General features: G+C 40.0%; 1 protein-coding gene across 1 annotated transcript; it reads left to right on the plus strand.

Moving 5' to 3' along the window:
- The first annotated feature begins 728 nt into the window (after nt 1-728).
- On the plus strand, nt 729-15,675 carry LOC145478308 (uncharacterized). The gene is made up of 10 exons (XM_081456320.1): nt 729-1,548; nt 3,618-4,230; nt 4,464-4,667; nt 4,966-5,254; nt 5,542-5,812; nt 7,008-7,349; nt 9,772-10,387; nt 11,297-11,506; nt 12,021-12,309; nt 14,817-15,675. The coding sequence occupies exons 1-10, from the start codon at nt 1,405-1,407 to the stop codon at nt 15,094-15,096; spliced, it is 3,258 nt and encodes a 1,085-aa protein (XP_081312446.1). The 5' UTR covers nt 729-1,404; the 3' UTR covers nt 15,097-15,675.
- Nucleotides 15,676-20,113: the final 4,438 nt, after the last annotated feature.

Genomic DNA, 20,113 nt, shown 5'->3' on the forward strand with positions numbered 1-20,113 from the left:
ATATTTCGGTCAGACTGCTCATGACCAAGCGTTCAATTATTTTTCCCCCCGTAGATTTCACTGAAAAACAGGGTCTTCTCGAGTTAGTTTAGATTCCCTTGGAATCGGAAATATCGTCCAAGTTCTTGGAAATCATGCGGAACTACAATTTTATATCTTGATATCCGCACAAACTAACAAGCTTCTACGTAAACAGTTATTAAACCAGAAAATTTACACCACTTCAAACTGGTGGTCATATTAGACAATCATGGCCGTTGTTTCGACTCCATCCTCTTTTCAACCCATGAAAAGATGGGATTCTAATATCGAGAGATGAAGTTCCAGGCGATAGTAGACTGCCTTGACGTAAAGACAAAGACTAGCAAGGCACTAGGAAAAACGCTGGTAGACCTTAAATGTTGGACTTCGTCTCAAGAGGAGGGCCATATCAGACTAACGCTGTCGATGCTTGACATCATTGTGTTTTTCACCGGTCGAAGAGATGGGATTCTACCATCGAGAGATGAAGTCAGTTTACGTTACAATTTTATTTCTTGATGTCAACACAAAAACTACCAAGCTACTACAGAAAAAGTTATTAGACCAGAAAATTTCCACCCGACTGATAAACCATAGCTGATTGACCAATCAGAGCGCGCGCATTCATTTGATTATTATATAAAACATATTTCCCAATAATAGTTAATTATTAACCCTTCTGTAAATCAGTGTAACACAGTGTACGATCAAAGACTGCCCGTAGCACAATGCCCAGTCAGTCAATGCATCAATCTGGAATAATCTACTTAGCTTTAAAGCGAAATCGCTGAACAATGTTAAAGGTGTCTGAGCTGAGCTTTCAGAAGTAAAAAGCCCTTGAAGTGTCCGCTTATTGCAGGTTTTGTGCAACAAAATGGCTTAAATTGGTGTCGGTGTCCGCTTAACAGAGATGTCCGCTGAATGCTTGTCTATTAAATTTTCTTACGACTTTACAGTAAATGTTAGAAGCAAATTTTGGGACTCAAGCTGATGTGTTCTTAATGGAGGGTGTCCGCTTAATATGGGGCCCGATTAATACAGGTTTCACTGTATCTCGCTGTGTCACTGCATGCAGCTACCGCTATTATTTGCACGTACGTCATTCCCTTTCTCACTTGCATAGTGCATATTGGGACAATCTCTGTCGGTTGTAAAATTTTCAGTTACTGACCTCACTTTTAGTGACATCATGTAAATGAAGAACACTGGCTCGACTTTTCCACTTTTACGGTTCCGGGAAAGCTGGACTCCGATTTCACCCCTGACGGCAGTGCGTGACTATTAAGGCTTAGGCCGATAGATCCCAATAGTGTCAGGACGTGTCAGCACTTTTGAGCAAACATCTATTGTCTTGAACCAACTTCAACTGATCCATCCAGCAATATGGCGGCATTGAGAGCGCTGGTGTTCCTTGCAGTTCTTTCATGTTGCTCGGCCGCAAACTTTGTCATGTTTCCTATGTTTGGAAGAAGCCATTACATGTTCGTGGCTCGGCTTGGTCAAGAACTGGCCGAGAGGGGTCATCAGGTATGCAAATTAATAGGCATGAAATTGTTAATTCTACCAGCACATCACTTACAATAAAATCTTGATTTTTCGAACCACCAAGCGTAACGATAATTGGCTAGAGATATCGGGTGCTAAATTGCAATGCAATGCAAATCTAAAGGAAACCACGGAGCTATCAGGAGGTTCATGATGATGCCAATGGTTCGAGAAACCGGAATTTTGCCGTAATCGTTTTGAATAACGAACTGCAATCCCTAAAGCAGTAGAGAGACGGAAAAAAAGTATCTCATCGTTTCCATTTAGAAATATTTTTCCAGTAAACAAGGTAAAAACAAATACGGTAAAAATGAATTAGTGGATGGGCTGACCTTCATTCAGTGGGTGAACATTTTGTTTTACAGACCTTTGTTAATTTGCAGAATCTCGCCTTATTGAAAGACGTACAGAGTGGTTGAAATCAGCGGAGAAACACTACTTATTGCTCTTAAAATAGTAGAAAATAGATTACAATCGAACTTGTCCCTTTTCAGTTGTTAGAGCACTGTCAATTGGTATCTCAGTGGAAAGCCCATGTTGGTTAATACCACTATTGTGCTCGCCAGTCTGAGCGTGACTCAGCAAGACTACCCACGTTCGGAAGTTCGGGTTAACTACACACACATGCACAGTATGACTTTAGTCAGGATTCCAGTCTTGATTGATAGTTCATCAAGACCACTGGCACTCACGAGCTTCTAAACAGCAAGCAGTTTGACAGTCTAATATATACCGTCTGTGTCCATGATATAAGGCTTCAGAGTATTTGAGACAGATCACTGGCTATAATTAAGTCAGATAAGTAACCGGGACTAACCAAATCTGGTTTGTAACACACTGTTTGTTTTGCTTGTTTTATTGATTATCCTTTAATCACGTGGAATTTCATCTCTAGTTCTTTATCGTACACGCAACCTTTAGGTCTGTAGTCTCTGTAAGCTCATCTTCAGGGAGAAAAAATGAGGGGACCCTCATTTTCTCTTGGTCTAATAACATAAATCTCTTCGGCCGACCTGGGTAACACCTTAGTAAGCTCTTAGTATAATGGAAAATCAGTACGAAACAGATTTTGTAATGGAATGCGAGATAGGGTTTTGAAAGGCGAAGAGTGCTTTGTTTGGAGCGGCTCGCTGGGTACGCTGCCCGTTAAGCCTGGGGTGATAACCTGAAGGCGGACAAAGGCGGTACTCGTTTGGTCGCGCCATTACACTTTTTCCTCTTCAGACTTCTCAAAAGAAAAATGTTTGTCTTGTGTTATTGTTTGTTTCGTGGTCCTATTGTGTAATGGATTATTGCGAATTCAAAATCATTAGCATTTATCCAGCGTTCTTTTTCCGCAAATCTGATCGGTTCTAAGGTTGTTGTGTACATGTTGGGTCCACGATCGCGGGCGTTGTTCTCGAAAGGAAAAATTATTATTAATGAGTATCAACGAATTTAATGATGGTGGATAACCCTGCCATGGACTAACATCCCATCAACAGGTGAGCGGGGTGGGAAGGGGAGGGGGGGAGTGGAAATACTCCTAGTCGCTTCACCCTACAGAAACCAGGATAAGCTCCGGCTGTGTGGGTCATTTGGCTCGACGCAGACTTATTGCGACTTACAGTCTGGAAAGAAAATAAATGGAAAAATGTCAATGGTACCCCGATGTCTTTAAGGTGCCTACAGATAAAGGTGCTTTACAGGAGAAAGATGCTTTACACACAAGAGGACATCGCCTTCCGACAAACGTTTGTTCATGCGACATGTCCCGTGAAGTGCAATGAGTTGAACAAAATGTCTGGAAAATTTGTGTTGCACTAGTTTAAAAATATCAGAGTGTATTACACGAGCAACATCCTTGGAATACGTTCTCTTTTTCTCTCTTTCTATTGTAAGTAACAGCTTGTATTTTCCCGCAGAGTTTTTCAAACTTTTTTTTTCGAAGAAGACTATAGCTTAATTTTAGGTTTCTTCATGCACCAGTATTTAACTTTTTGAAGCACATCGTGAATTCTCATTTTTAATTTGTTCTACCAACGCCAGGAAATGTTTTTATGTTGGTACAGGTGAAGATATTTGTGGGAACAACCCAGAGTTACGCCGCAAATGATTCAAACGTCCGAGTTTACAAAGATGACCAGCTAGCAGCCGCAATGATGAGAGCCGGCCGACCCACTTCGCATTTCTTCAAGACGACGTCCGACCTAGAACAGTTACGATTTCTGTTCATGTACCAGACTCTTTACTGTGACGACTTACTTGGCCACACAGAAGTCATGGAAGAAATTAAACACGCGGATCTTGTTGTTGGCGAGATGTTGTATCTGTGTTCCGCATTAGTTGCAGATAAATTTGACCTTCCACATGTAATCATAAGTGCATCGACTCTCTCTACACCCACGGGGCTTCCGTTCGGTATACCGTCTCCTCCTTCCTATGTGCCACAGTGGGGTGCTTCTCTTACACCTGAGTTGAGATTTGTGGACAGAGTGAAGAATGTGATAAAATGGATGTTATCGTATGGGTTTTACCTTTACGATTTATGTCCGATGTTCAACGGACTCAAGGTAAAACATGGCATCACACCCAGCAAGAACATACATGAGACTCTTGGCAGAGTTGATTTAATACTCGGTCAGATGGATTTTGTGTTAGAAGATCCAAGACCTCTACTTCCTAGTAAGTATCTTGGTTGCAAATCAGCGAGCAAAAGTAGGCGAGAAGTCACGATTGTTTTTTTTTTCTTAACTTTTAACTAGATGACAAAGTAGCGCGAGACTTTTAAGACAATCGTTTAACACAGGAACGAAAAACTAAAGCAAATGTGTATTGCTTGCGACACTCAATGAAACAGCGCTTTGATTATTTCTATTTTTTTAAAATTATCATTATATTTAAATTCTAACTTCAAGACACTCGAGTTGTGGGTCCATTCCTGCCCAGTCCTGCGAAGCCTTTACCAAAAGAGGTGGATAAGTTCATGCAAGAAGCTGGTGACGGAGGAGTGATCTTAGTTTCTTTTGGTACGGTACTGGAAGAAGTCGATGAAGATTTACTGCAACTGATGGCTAAAGCATTCTCTAAACTGCCACAGAAGATTTTATGGAAACTCAAGGGTATGTCGACAAAAACAGGTTGACCGAAGATGATAATTGAAAATGGTTTGCTTTATGATTTATGGAAATCAGTTGGGATTAAGCATTCTTTCTTTTTAAGGTTAATAGACACTTTCACAGCTTTTCTGTGTCACTCAATTTCCTAATTAGTACAAGAATTATTTCGAATAAGAGGAAGTTTATCGCGTTCAATTCGTTGATTAGTCCATGACACAAATCGACACGAAATAGACACAAATCGACCAATCGGAACCCAATGTAATCCACATTTTAACTTACCCGCGTTTACCCTTAACAGGCACATCCAAAGTCTCAATTAGCGACAACGTGAAATTGTTGTCATGGTTACCGCAGAATGACATTCTTGGCCATCCCAAGACGCGTCTATTCATAGGACATGCTGGACTCAACGGGATTTTTGAATCGACCTACCACGGGGTGCCAATGATCTGTTCGCCTTTCTTTGGAGATCAGTTTGTTAACGCTCAGATCGCAAAGCGGGCTGGGTTTTCTGAGACAGTGGACTTAGAGGCCACGTCAGCAGAAGATTTTGTTAGTTTGATTAACAAGGTGTTAACCCAAACCAGGTGAGGATTACGTAACTATATAAGCTTCCCAACTTTCCCACGTAGAACGTCCTCCAGTAACGATCTTCCCACACCATTTCTCTTTCCTAATGTAAGAACATAAGCTCATGTTTAGATTTAGCTTTCCGAGAACTATGTATTTAAAGCAGTGTAGTTATATTTATGTACTTTTTTTGTCTTTTTATTTGTAAAATGAAAAATAAAATAAAAAATACTGATGAGGAGCTTTCGGTACTGCAGTGCCTTAAAAATAAATGAAATTAACAAAGTAATTTCTTTTCTTCTAGTTATCGCGAGTCCGCGGGGCGGATCTCAAAATCCATTCAGCGACTGCCGCGTCCGCCCATCAAAGAAGCCGCTGACTGGGTGGAGTACACGCAGGCTCAAGGTGGTTTGCAGTATCTCAGACCACGGGGCCTGGATCTACCGTTCTATCAGCTCTATCTGCTTGATATTTTGTTCTTGGCATTTTTAGTCTTAGTTGTTGCGGTATTCGTAATCGGATTCTTGTTGAAATCTGTAATAAGTTGTTTGTCGAGATCCTCAGAAAAGGAGAAAGCAAACTGAAAAGACGAAATACCTTTTTAATCTTTAGGTGGTGCTTATTAGTCTTAGAACCGCTGTGGAGCTAAGGGGAGTAAATCTCTGATTTTTTTTTTTTGCCCTGAGAAATGCAGTCAATCTAAGGGCACATGGTATAACATCGCATGCGATGCTGCCGGGAGCCTCAAAAACAGGGAATCGGTTTGTTTGTTTGGTTGGTTTTTTTAATTAAAAAATCAGTACTTTAAAGTTGGTTTCACGAACCGTATGATTTCGCTTGTACTACCGTTAAGATGTCACGGGCATTTATTTCGATTCTTCTTGCTTCATTTACTAATAGACCAATTTCGATATATTAAAATTCAGCCTAACACAATAGATATCAGCTCGAGGCTCTGGGGAATAAACCCCACAAACTCTGTAGTTATTCCCAGGAGCCTCGTACTAAGCTCTATTGTTTTAGGCTGAATTTTAATATATCAAAATTTGTCTATTGTTTAATTACATTTACTAAGTAGAATACTTTTTGTTTAACTGTGATTTCCATTGAATAAAATGAACTGTCATACTATTATTACCGGTTTCCTTACTTGCAACAATTTTCGGACGATTTTAATTTCGGGCAAAAAAAGGCCGAAAATGGAACCGTCCGAAAATTTTAAGCGTCCGAAATAATTACAGTAGATACGAACGCTTGATAGAATTTGTTTGAGTGACTTTCTCCAGTTGGGCAATTTGCAAAATAAATTTCTGCACGGCAAAACCTGCTGAAAAAAATTCGTGCAAGGGGAGCCATAGGAAAAAATTTAGCGAGTGCTTTATGCTATAAAGGTTATGAGTTTGATTTTAAAAAAATCCTTGCCCAAGTTATTGCCCACCCAAAAACTCCTAAAGGTGAAAAACCTACAGGTGAGAAAAAAATATCAGGCTCAATAAAATTGCACAACCCCTTCCCCGCCACCTAAAAAAAAGTAACGAGGGCCGTTACTTTCGAAACCTTACAGTATTTGTGTTTTTTCCTTTTCCATTTAATTTTGCTGCGTCATTGCTATATCGCTACGATTTACATTACGTCATTTCCTTCCTCACTTGTATTTTGCATATTGCGACGAACTCTATTTTTATGACAAATTAATTATCACTTTTCATGAAATCCTAAAGCTGAAAAAGACCAGTCTGGCCGAGCAAGAAGTTGTTACATGAAAAATAGACGTTGTGTGAATCAGCAGTTGCCGTCAGTTCCAAAATCATACTTTTCAGTTTAAAGAGGATCGAGACACTCGACCAAACCATCACCAAACTCCACGCTTCTTTCCTCATTCGTCCGTTGCGTGACTATCAAAGGCTTGTGTCAGCGTTTTTGAACAAATATCTATTGTCTGGAATGAACTTCAATCCATCCAGCAATATGGCTACGTTTAGAGCGCTGGTGTGCCTTGCAATTCTTTCATGTTGCTCGGCTGCAAACTTTGTCATGTTTCCCATGTTTGGAAGAAGCCATTATATGTTTTACACTAAGCTTGGTCAAGAACTGACTCAAAGAGGTCATCAGGTAAGCAAATTAATAGCCGAGAAATTGTTTATCCTCCCCGCACCTTCTTTACAGTGGAATCACGTTTGTTCGAACCTCCAAGATCTCCAAGAGTCACGATAATTGGCTGGAGATATCGGGGGTTAAATCAGTGATGAAATATAAAATCTAAAGGACACGACTTTTGGTCCGAGCAATCGGTTAGTTCCACTCTAGTCACATTCTACTGGTTTTATATGATGTAAGACCACGGGGCGATTGCGAAGCAATATAAATCCAATTTTTTGCATTTTGGTCAAAACTGTGCCAAAATTGTGACCAAAGTCCCTTCACTCGTACGTAAATTAAAGCGTCCGATTTACAACACCAAGAAGCTCCAAGATGAAGTTATAAGTGCGATTCACAGGGAGAGCAAATCGCGATGTTTGGACGAGGACGACCGAGGACTTTGAAATACCGTAGTCTGCCTGATGTGAAAAGTTAGCAGGATAGAGTCAAAGAGGACAGCTGAGGACGAATGTTATGTTTTTTTTTTTAAGAATAAGAGACAATAGGTGCGTTCCTTCGGGGAGATCTGGATCAGGATCACTCGGATCATGGAGCATTAAAGGAGCCGATGAATCAGATTTCGTGACAGGGGGACTGGCGTGACTATATTTATGAAAATTATGCTGCTATCGCCACAGACATAACTTAAGTAAAGAGTTTTGAAGTATACATACACGGAGTGTCTATTGTCTCGTTTTCATTAATTAAGCGATAGTCCGCTGTTGTGTTTCGTTGGCTGTTCACTCATGGAAAATGTCAACAGACGGTTTTCAGTATATCAGGGGCACCCAACGACCGTTTTCTCTCTAATGCTGTTAGATGCTGTTTTAGGCTATCTGGAGTATTTTTAAAGCTCTGTAGGTTAATTTTAGGTTGCACTAAAAAAATTTTATCTGTTCGGATATTCTAGGGGAACTTGAGTATTCTCGAATTTATTAGGGCTTTTTTGTCCATTTCCCGAAAACCTTAGGTCTTATCGCCTTTCCGAAAATGATAGCTGACCTTTTTTCGGTACTCAAAACGACATTTTCAACAGTCCGAAAACAACAGACATAAAATTTCTCATATCACGAAAGTTCGAGGTGCCAATTCTCTCAAGAAAATCAGAGGGGATTAAAGGCCTTCCGAACAGATAATTTACCGAAACGATCTGTTGGGTGCCCCTGGTATATCGTTTTTTTTTTTTTTTTCTTTTTTCTCCTTAAACTCTTTTTTTTTTCATAGGAATATTGTTTTTCCGGCTGAGGCTGAATATTCTTATTTTCCTGCCGATTTTAGGCTGAAAATATCTCTTGTGAATATTCTTAGATTATAGGGTATGGCATTTCTGTTTTTGAATGTATTTGTTGTCTGGATGATGTTAAAGTAATTTTGGAGCCAGCCTGCAGACAGCCTGATATGACGCACATAACCTCTTGCAGAAATGTTATAAGCATCTAAAATACGGCTAGCTGGTGCTGTTTTTGTTACTTTTTGGCTAGTTTCGCCGTTTGATAAAAGAAAGAATTTTAACACAACTGTATTGTATTTACAAATTTTCAACACACAAAATTATATTATTTTGAAAATCTCAGCGTCATTGAGGTTTATTCTTAAAATATTCTTAAAATTTCGCAAATTCCAGCCTTGATATTCTTATAGAATATATTCTTATAAAAAATAAACAGTCTATTGAACAATTAGATTATGAGCTCGAGATTTCTATTGCGTGACGAGGACGAGGATGCAGTTCGAGTCAACTATCACGCACAGAAATCGAGAGCCAATAATCTAATTTTTTTAGTATAAATCTACTAGTCGTTCAAAAATTTATCTAAATCCTCGTCACAGACACTTCGTAAACGCCAAGAAGGGCGTCAAGGGCTTCATTTTGTTAACATTAACAAGGGCTCACTGCTACGCTACTCACTATCTATCAATAGATAGTGAGTAACGCAGCCAATCAGAGAACGGCAGTCGTGTTAAAACGCTAGAAGATTTCTACTAATGTGGAATAGATTCCTTTACCAAAGTTTAACCGGTCAATCCGGTCTGGTTTGTACTGCCCAGATTTGGTTACTCCTCGCAAAAATAAAAGTCATATCGCAACTTTTGCCATAAATATCATCACATTCTTGATTTTTGTTAGTTGTGCTACTTTTTCTGTTGCAAGTAGTAACTTACATTTTGCCACAGACTTTCCAGAACTTTTTTTTCGAGGAAGTCTAAGCTTTATTTCAAGGTTTGTGGTAATATTAACTTTTAGTAGTTATTGTCTTTGAAAAGCCTCCTTTGGAAAAGCCATGAGTAAAGGATGTATAAATGTTTTCGTGCAATGGTGGGATATCCTGGTTTCTTTTAATCTGTTATAACATGGTCTGTACTAACTCCACGAAACGTTTTTATGTTTGCACAGGTGAAGATATATGTAGGAGCAACGCAGAGTTACGCCGCAAATGACTCAATCGCCCGAGTTTACAACGACGACAAGATCGCAGCATTATTCAGAAACCCACCCGAGGTCGTTTCGAGTAATATCATGGCAGTGCCTGACATAGACCAGTTGAGATATCTGTTGATGTACCAGTCCTGTTACTGTGACGACTTGCTTAGCAACGCAGAGTTCATGGAAGAAATTAGGCATGCAGATCTTGTTGTTGGCGAGATACTGTATTTGTGTTCTGCATTAGTTGCAGATAAATTTGACCTTCCACATGTAATCATATCTGCAACTAGCCTCTCCACACCCACCGGGCTTGGGTTCGGTTTACCCTCCCCTCCCTCCTATGTGCCGCAATGGGGTGCTTCTCTTACAAAAGAGTTGACATTTGTGGACAGAGTGAAGAACGTGATACAATGGCTGTTATTGTACGTGCATTACATCTACGATTTATGTCCGATGTTCAACGAACTCAAGGTAAAGCATGGCATCACACCCAGCAAGAACATATATGAAACGCTTGGGAGAGTTGATTTGGTACTCGGTCAGATGGATTTCGTTTTAGAGGGCCACCCAAGACCTCTACTTCCTAGTACGTACCTTAGTTTTAAATTAAATTGTATGCTATTCAAAATAATTCAGGACTGCGAAATAATGCTGCCTGCCCTCTTTATGGCGTGGTATCTGCGCGTAGATCTCAAAGTTTATTAATTAATCTATTTTTTATTTAGTTTCTTGTCTATTTATTTACGAGGATTTGAAGGAAAAAACATCAAGTCTAATATCTCCCGTCTGCACTCAAAAAACCTCGTTTAACTAAACGTTCTGGATAATCTAACTACTTCAGTCACATTCCAAAATACCTTCAGTTGTATAGCTTTGAACCTGCTCAAAAACCACAATTTTTCCTTTTGTGTAAGGACCAGACTTATAATGAGTATTCTCATTATGGGTGAGCTTAAGGGTTAGAAGGATTCAACAGAGTTATTTGATCACATTCATTGTGTGTGTTTTGTAAATGATTTAACTTACTTTGCTGACAGTTGATTCAAGAAGTTCAAAATGATCGTCCCATGATAAGTTTGAGGAGATAAGAACACCAAGATCTTTCTTACATGTTACATCCTTGATTTGCGACCCATTCACAATGTACAATGTCTGCAGAGCTTTCTTCTTCTTTGTAATGACGTACGAAGCGCTGGGACTTATTAGTCGTTTAAAACTCAGCAAGTGATCTGAACTCCAGCTCTTTAGACTTGATAATTCACGTTGCAACTGTCGCCCATTAGAATCATTAAAGATACTGAGATCTGTAGCATTTTGTACCATCTTCGTATAGTTGAACAGTAGTATTAACGTCGGCAGTAACACTTGGGGCAAGTGTTACAAGTAAGAAGTAACCATAGAAGAGATATCGCGTTGAACACTCGAAAAGACATTCCATATCTGCGCGCCTATGTGTTATTCTCTATCCATTTTGCGTTTAATTTCTAACTTCAAGACACTCGAGTTGTGGGTCCATTCCTACCCAGTCCTCCCAAACCTCTACCAGATGAGTTGGATCAGTTCATGCAGGAGGCTGGTGACGAAGGAGTGATCTTGGTATCCTTTGGTACAGTGGTGGGAGAGCTCGATGAAACCTTACTGCAAATGATGACTGAAGCATTTTCCAAACTGTCTCAGAAGATTATATGGAAACTTACGCTGAAGGGTATGAAACAGTTTGACCTAAGATGATAATTAAAAATGGTTTCGTTTATGATTTACAGAAACCAGTTGCTGGGATTAAGCATTCTTGTATATATGCAAGCTTTTTCTTGAACAGGATATTCCGTGAAAGCATTCATGACGACTGAATCGTGTTGATTGTAAATTAGGAGACACTTACATTGGCTGGTCTTGTGTACACTCAATTTACGAATCAGCATAAAACGAAGTTCTAATTAACAAGAGGTAGTTTATTGCGTTCAATTCGTCTATGACATGATCACTTTGTAAAACATAAAACAAGGACCGACCGGTCCGCGAAACCTTAAGTTATTCACACTTGTTAAAAGCTTTGAAGGAAAATGTGACAATGCTGTTTCTCGACGTCAAAAAGTCCTCTCAGTATAATCATCTCCTTAGATGAAAACTAGCATTAACCAATGAAAACGCCATGTACATCATTTGCTTTAATCACTAAAAAAAAACTGCTGAACGCCTTTTTCTCCTTAACTTAACAGACGCATCAAAAGTCTCAGCGAGTGAAAACGTGAAAGTGTTGTCATGGTTACCGCAAAACGACATTCTCGGCCATCCCAAGGCGCGCCTATTTATAGCACACGCAGGGATCAACGGGTTATATGAATCTACGTACCACGGTGTCCCTATGATTTGTTCGCCGTTCTTTGGAGATCAACCTGTTAACGCCCAAATGGCAAAGCAAGCTGGGTTTGCTGAGGTACTGGACTTAAAGGCTACGTCAGCAGAACATTTTGTTAGTTTAATTCACAAGGTGTTGACCCAACCCAGGTGAGTATTATAAAAATAACCCCGGCAAATATAAGCTCCCCGAAGTACAGACGTATTAACTCTTCTAGTAGCAATTGCCAATTGGTTCTTCTAACATAAGACCATGGACTTATATTTAGATTTACGTTTTAAGAAACGATATTAAAACGTAGAACTTGTTTTGAGATAGAGGTCCTTATCAGCGAAGACACTTTTGCTCTTCTGTACTCCGTATACCCCTTCAAACAATTCTTCTGAGGTAAAGTTCTTCTTATTGCATCGATGAAAAAATTAATTGATCGGGTTTGAATATAGGTATTTTGGTGTGAACAGGGAATTAATAAGCCATTTGCGAGTTGCTTTTTATCTCTTTTTCAAAACGAGTCCTGGTGCACAACCTTTCAATGGAAATGAGTTTGATTTGCGAGAAAATGAACGCGCAAGAAAATCTCATCTCCATGTGAAAGGTTGTGCACCAAGACTCGTTTTGAAACAGGTAAAAGCAACTCGGAATAGACCAGTTTCGACATATCAAAATTCAGCCTAAAACAATAGATCTCAGTGCGAGGCTCTGCGGAATAACTACAGAGTTTGTGGGGTTTATTCCCCAGAGCCTCGTGCTGAGGTCTATTGTGTTAGGCCAGGAGCCATAATCGGGGACGGAGACCGTAAGTCTTGGGATCCGCGCGCACCTATGATATGGGACAATTTTTCTATTTTTAGAACAAATTGCGCCATCCTGACGTCATATATCCGCGCGGATCCGCGCACATGTCGGGGGCTCTCGCGTGGATGTTGTCACGTTGCATGATCAAATGGTGAGAGTTGAGAGATCATCTTGCGTATTTTTTACAGCGATGGCAGGGAATAAGGCAGGGAATACGAACCAGGGCGCTTATATGTAGTTTTATGCTCTGAGCTAATGGAAAAGGTGGGTTTTTCAGGGTCAAAACAAGACTTCAATCTCGCGCTGGGAATGAATAATAAGATCTGCTCGCGCTAGTTGTAACTTATTACGCGTATGTTTTTGCGTTTGTTCTGACTGTAGAATATAGCAAGAAAACTCTCTACTCTGGTATCGAGTTAATTTGTGAGTTTCTCAGACAATGGTTAATCATAACCAAAACCTGTTTTGATGGTTTCTTATTGTTTCTGCTTGTTTGGTGAGTTTGCAAAAGTTTTTGAAAGGAAAGTCTGACGCGTACAACTAGCTCATTTGCATAGTGCAGCTCGTGCACTTTCAAGTCCGAGTCGGTGTTTTCAATTGTTAAGAAATCTTGACAAAGATTCCTTTCGTTATCTTTTGTGCTGAGATGCTGCAACAAATTTTACGAACGCAAAAAAGGCTACTAACATCATATTTGTTTCTTCAACATAAGCATAGTGAAGTTTAACACTGCGAAAATGAAAATAGACAAGGAGTATTGATAACTCGATCAACAAAATCGAAATCGTTATTCGAAGTTGATTAAAGAAAGCGTCATCGTAACTTTGCTGATTATTTCTGCTTTATTCACTTATTTTCAGCTTAGCTTTTAATATGTTCTCAAACATTTATCAATCTTAAACATATTTAAAAACTATAGAGTTATTGTTTGAGTTCGATGTACGCTTTCACATGAAAGTGCGGATGAAGTACAATTTGTCATGTTTACTGACTGTACAAAACACGCATCGGCGGGCGCTCTCATTCATCGACAACAGAGAATTTACTGGATCTTTACACGAATAAAACTGAGCAGTATCTACGGACGTAAAGTTATTGGGCCTTGACGGAACATCAAACGTTGATTACAATTCAGACGAAACTCAAACTAGCAATTATTTTGTTTTACTTTTCGGTCGCGATAGACTGGCAAATTCCTCGCAAGCGTGTAAGAAGAGGAGCTAGGAAAGTATGAAGTCCTGAAGCTCTGCTATATCTAAATATATCCAGCTAGTTTTTTGCTGTACAATGGAAAAGCTGTTAATCTTAAACATATGTGAAATTTAAAGTGGAGTAATGTACAGCTCATGTAAAAGAAGCATCCGTCGGAACACAACTTGGTCAGCGATATATATAAGCTTACAGCGGAACATACCTAAATTCGACACTGTCTTACTTCACTCAAACTGGAGCAGCTTACGACGAAAATACATAAAGCAAAATTCCAACAGACGTAAACGCGTTGAGTTGTGGGCCAAAAACATAAAAAATTTCGGGAATTTCGGACGCCATTTCCCCCGCGCGACATTCGTAAAAATCCTCGCAGCATGTACGCGCGTGTGCCGCAGGCGATGGCGCAATTTGTTCTAAAAATAGAATAATTGTCCCATATCATGGGGACAGCCCCAATACTAGAAATGGCGCGCGCTTACGGTCTCCGTCCCCGATTATGGCTCCTGGTTAGGCTGAATTTTAAAATATAGAAATTGGTCTATTGACTGATTTAATTTCGTTACCAGCGACAAGTCCCCATAAAGCAGTGCAACAATACTGAGAAGCTTTAAAATAAGTAAAACTAACTAATCAATTTCTTTTCTTCTAGTTATCGCGAGTCGGCGGAGCGGATCTCAAAATCCATTCAGCGACTGCCGCGTCCGCCCATCAAAGAAGCCGCTGACTGGGTGGAGTACACGCAGGCTCAAGGTGGTTTGCAGTATCTCAGACCACGGGGCCTGGATCTGCCGTTCTATCAGCTCTATCTGCTTGATATTTTGTTCTTGGCATTTTTAGTCTTAGTAGTTGCTTTGTTTGTTGTCAGATACTTGTTGAAATCTGTGATAAGTTGTTTGTCAAGATCCTCAGAAAAGGAGAAGGCAAACTAAAGACGATGGAACACCCCATTTTTTTCAGTGATAATGTAATCTCTAGGCAGCACTAGACAGCCCTTTGAACTTTCTAGAACTTAGAAGAATAAAGTTTTGATTTTTAGACCCTGAGAAACAAAGAAAAATTACGGGCTTACGTGCCTCATTGTACTAATGAGTTTAACCCAGTGACTAAACCTAAATCTTCTTAGAACCGATTTACACGGTACGACTTAGTCGCATGCGACAAACTTACGACAGGCCCACGACATGACTTAGGACCATTTACACGCGCACGACATTTTCACTTACAAAGTTCTAACAAACGGTAAACAAATATTTTAGCTCTCCTGCGCTTTGAAAAAACTTTCTAACAAGCTGTTTTTCACTTTAATTTGTTTAGTACTTTTCGAGAAACGAGTTTATGTCAATCAGTCAACAACAATTTCGTCCGCCATTCTGACGCAAGAAAAACTTCACCCTCGTCCCCTGCTCAGTAGAAATTTGTCACAAAATACGCCATTTTCTATCGATTCCGGCTACGAATGTCGCAGCGTTTTAAAACATGTTTTAAAATCCTATGACATTTTTTTGACGTACACAACAGTCATAAGCGAGTTGTAGGCTTGATTTACAAGTGACAATTCATGTCGTAGGCCCGGGGGGGGGGGGCACTGCCATATATGGGCTATATAGGTATGCGCCGCTGTGAAGGGTATGGTTTTCAAGCAGTTTACTGTAAGATAGGGTATATATATCAGAGCGTTTGGATCTAGAATAGGGTATCATTTTTCCCAAAACTGATACGTTGGTTGAAGATTTTATCTAGATTAAGAAAACCAGGAATTGCCACTCGAAAATATAAAAAAAATCAAATCGGTAAGTTTAAATTTACACAAAGCCTCAATAGTGTCGATAGATGGGGGGATTTGGGGAGTTTACTCTAGTATAGGGACCGTTCATTTTTTATAAGGTAGGAGGGGCTGGTGGGATTTGGGGGGGGGGCCATGCGAAAAAAATGGCTTTCGAGGCGGGGCCATCCCAAAAAAATAAGGGGAAAAGGGGGGGTCACGTGAAATATTTTAGTAAAACTTTAAAATGGCATGATGTTTGAATATAAAAAAAATTGCTATAGAATAAACATAGAAGGCAGGATACAAATTTATTACAAACTTTCCTTTTGCTTTAAAAAAACGTTTGGCGACAAAAAGCATTTGTAGCTACTGAAAAGAAGTATTTAATACTGTTATTTTCGAATGCAACTTTCACTGGCACTCATCTTCATCTCCGCTGTCGTCGAGTTCTTCGTCGCTGCTTGTGCTGCTATGGGAGTCTCTTTCACCAATGCTGCAAGAAGCAGCAATGCTTTCCGTCAGAGTGAACTCTTCAGGGTACATGAAGGTGTAAACATAATCTCTGACTTCCCGCTCAAGGTTGGTGGTGATTCTGCTTCTTGCAGCATTGGTGAAATAATTCCCTTCCTCCCTTCGACGTGGCAACATCCTCAACTTTAAAAAACTCTTCCGGGACGGCCGTTCTAGGAGGGTACACAAGGCATTGTGGAAGATTATTTCCTAGCGGGTTTCCAACACAGATTCCATAAACTCGTTGGGCGTTGTTTTCAGTCCGCTTCCTCTTTCTTTCATTTGACTTTCTGCGGTTTTCTTTTTTCCTTCTCCTTTTGTTGATGTGCTGTTTGAGTATGCCTTTGAATATGCTGTTATAATTGCTCTTCTTATTTTCTAGTGGTTCCATGTCCTGCGTGACCTTCGTCAACTTAGCTTCTGTACATTTGATCTGTTTTACATTAAAACTATGGACAAATTCTTCGCCCTGCTTTAAAGCAAGCCCATTGGACTGAAAGAGTGTGGAATCGTGTTCCTTTACATCTTTCTCTATGACATTCAACTTTTCCACCATTGCTCTGTGCTCTTTGATGGAGAAGTTCAGTTTTCTTCCATCACTGGGCTTCAACTGGTACCCTTGCACGGAAAACTCACTCGCCCTTTCTGAACAGCCATCCGCACTTACAAAGATTGCTTCTTTCGCTTGTAAGATGTCAAACTGCCTTGATCGTTCAGCTGTAAACCTTTTCTTAAACGACTCGTCGCTTTCGCCATTATTGCGCATTTTGGAATGAGCCTCTTTCATGATGCTCATGTAGTAATGCGCTCTTTCCCCGATTGGATTAACAATATAAAGAAGAAAGAGCATGGAAGTGGCAGGCTGGTTTTATCTGACCCTGAGAGCGTTGCTCTATTTGCAGATAAGTTTATTGTCAAATCGAAGTTTGTGGTGGATTATCTTCAGCATCTTGAATTGCTGGAATTTAAAAGGAAAAAGAGAGCAGAAGAAAAGGCAAAGTTAAGTAGGGAGGAGGATTATCCTTGGACTGAGTTGTGCGAAGATCTAACCAAGCTTAAAAAGCTACGTGTTCCAGAACTAAACAAGTACTCAAACCACCACGGGCTGAAGCAGCATTTGAAAAGCAGCAAGAGTGAGAAAGTAAAGGCAATTGTAAGACATTCATGCTTGCAGCAGAAGAGTCCTCTCAGAGCTGGCCAACCAACACTGAGAAATGCCAGGACATTGACACAAAATGACAACAGGGCAAGTGCTGACAGCAGTGAAACGGATGAAAGTGACAATGATGAGTATGACAGTGATGCCATTGACTCTGGGGGAGATGACTCAAGTGACGTCATTCTTGCATTCATCAGTTCAGATGAGGAAGATGCCAATGAGAGGCCAAATGCCACACGCTCAGGGCGAGCCATAACTAGGAGATCCGAAATTGACTTCTCTTTCTTTTGATTTGTTTTTTAAACAATAGCTCTCTGTCGTATAGCGATTGTAAATATTGTCTTCATAGTGAGCACAATAACGTGAAGTAGGGGGATAATAGAGAAATATTAAAAAAAGTTGAAATCTAAATATTGTTTGTTCAATTTTTTTTTGGGGGGGGGTCATCCCAAAAAATGACCGCTATAAAGGGGGGCCATGTGAAAAAATTGGTAAGCTGAGGGGGGCCATGCGATTTTTAAATGGTGCTTCCCAAATCCCACCAGCCCCCCCCCCCCCCCTCCCTCATAAAAAATTAACGGTCCCATAGGGTAGCAAGATTCAGTTGAACTAGCTCTGGTATAGGCTAAGGGTTCCAGGGTCCTAGCGTCACATCCCCACCCAGAAATTCCCAAAGTTCCCCCCCCCCCCGGGGTCGTAGGCCTGTCGTAAGCTTGTCGCATGCGAGAAAGTCGTACCGTGTAAATCGGCCCTTAAAGTGGTCCAAACTTGATAAGAAATAACATGCAAACTGCGGCGATAAACATGGCAATAAAACACATGTTAAAAAACAAAGTTCATTTACTTGACGTTTCGTATGTTTCAACATACATCTTCAAAAGTGACCGTTAGGAATAGAAGTCAGTAACAACTAAATTTAAATTTGAAATAGGTAACTAATTAACAATAACAATGACAGAAGCTGAGAAAGATTTGCGTATAAACGATGCAAACTAATAAAGATAAAGCTTTTCGCTGCTTACATTATCAGTTAGGGTGGGTTTTAATTCCCTTATTAGCAGAGTCTCTTTTATCTTGCAATGTGTATCTATCCGACCTTTTGCTAATACATCAAAGTGGTCCCATTTGAAGTTGTGACCAGTTGACGTGACGTGGTCTGCAATAGCAGAAGCATGACAGCTACTCGTGATCGCTTTAAAATGTTCAGTTTTTCTGTCATGCAATCTACGTTTTGTTTTTCCAATGTAGAAATCCTGGCAGTCCCAGCAATTAGCCTTATACAAAACTTTTGATAGTTGGGAACGGTTGGTCCTAACTTTGAAGGGAAATAAAGACTTGATTCGATAAGGGCTTTGGAAAATAACCCTAAGATTAATGCAGCCATAAAACTTATTAATGCAGGTTTTCAGTTGTTTGGTAACAATTTTGCTTTGTACCCCTTAATAAGGTAGAACTAAGATTATTTCCTTTTTAGGGACTCTAGTGGTTGGATTATTCGGTTTGCGTTGCTGCCTGTTCAGAACATCATTAATGTTCCAAACTTGTTCCCAGGGCCTTCATTTGAAGGGAAACGCGCTGACCATGGCAACAGAGATTTATTATAAATACTTTTGAAGAATATTTTCAACGAATTCGACGACCACTGTTTTTCGTACATTTCTGCCACGCACTAACGTGAAAGATTCGAACGAACGTCCTCAAAGAAGAAAATACGCGCGCGTGAACTTGCTGCAAATTGTCGCAACGTTTGTGAGAGCCCAAGCCTGAAGCGACTTTTTACGTTCAAATTGTTGCATCAGGCTCTCCCAAGTTACATTAACCAATATGTAAGCCAAACAGAACAGTATCACTACAGTCTAGTACAAAATATGTAACCAACCAATCACAACGCACGTTGTATAACTTCACGGTCTAGATCCTCTGATTAATTTCAGGTTCTTTATCCGCAGTAACAGCAAAAAAGAACTCATCAGTTTTTAGCCTCAACTGGTCCTTGTACGTATAATGGGGGTTGAAATATCGACACGTTTCGACAACAGGGTTTAAATGACTAGTTTCGTATAAGTGGGTTTTACTACATATGAGTAACCTGTATGGAATATTGCTGAAGTAGATTGCAACATTACATGCCAGGATTCGATGCTGCATGGGGGGAATAAATTAACGGGGTAAAGATGAGAAACCGCTGACCAATTGAGGACCAAACTCTGGTTTGGATTCGATTCCCGAGGTCGAGGAAAATTTAAATTAGATCCCTAAAGGAGAACAACCTGGGCGTGACTCAGCGTTATTTGACCCCCAAAAGATACTTAAAAATAATTGTATGCTTGTTCAGTCTTGACCACCAACACAGCATGACGGTGCAACACTAAACGACACCTTGACGGCTAATTGCTGGTTTTCAGTGTCACGCAATTCAAAATAGATCAAAATCAAAATCAAAACCGGTCAACAGATAAATTCCAGAATCTGTGAAATGAAAGAAGGTAAATATGCAAAGACTCTCGCCAAA

The sequence above is a fragment of the Orbicella franksi genome, chromosome 1 (genome assembly GCF_964199315.1).
Source record: "Orbicella franksi chromosome 1, jaOrbFran1.1, whole genome shotgun sequence".
NCBI classification, from domain to species: Eukaryota; Metazoa; Cnidaria; class Anthozoa; order Scleractinia; family Merulinidae; genus Orbicella; species Orbicella franksi.

Bases quoted from the DNA above. Each gene is read 5' to 3' on its own strand.
- LOC145478308 (XM_081456320.1), top strand. From the start codon at position 1,405: ATGGCGGCATTGAGAGCGCTGGTGTTCCTTGCAGTTCTTTCATGTTGC. The intron at 4,668-4,965 runs GTATGTCGACAA...TACCCTTAACAG, and splicing joins GATTTTATGGAAACTCAAGG to GCACATCCAAAGTCTCAATT. The intron at 12,310-14,816 runs GTGAGTATTATA...CTTTTCTTCTAG, and splicing joins AAGGTGTTGACCCAACCCAG to TTATCGCGAGTCGGCGGAGC.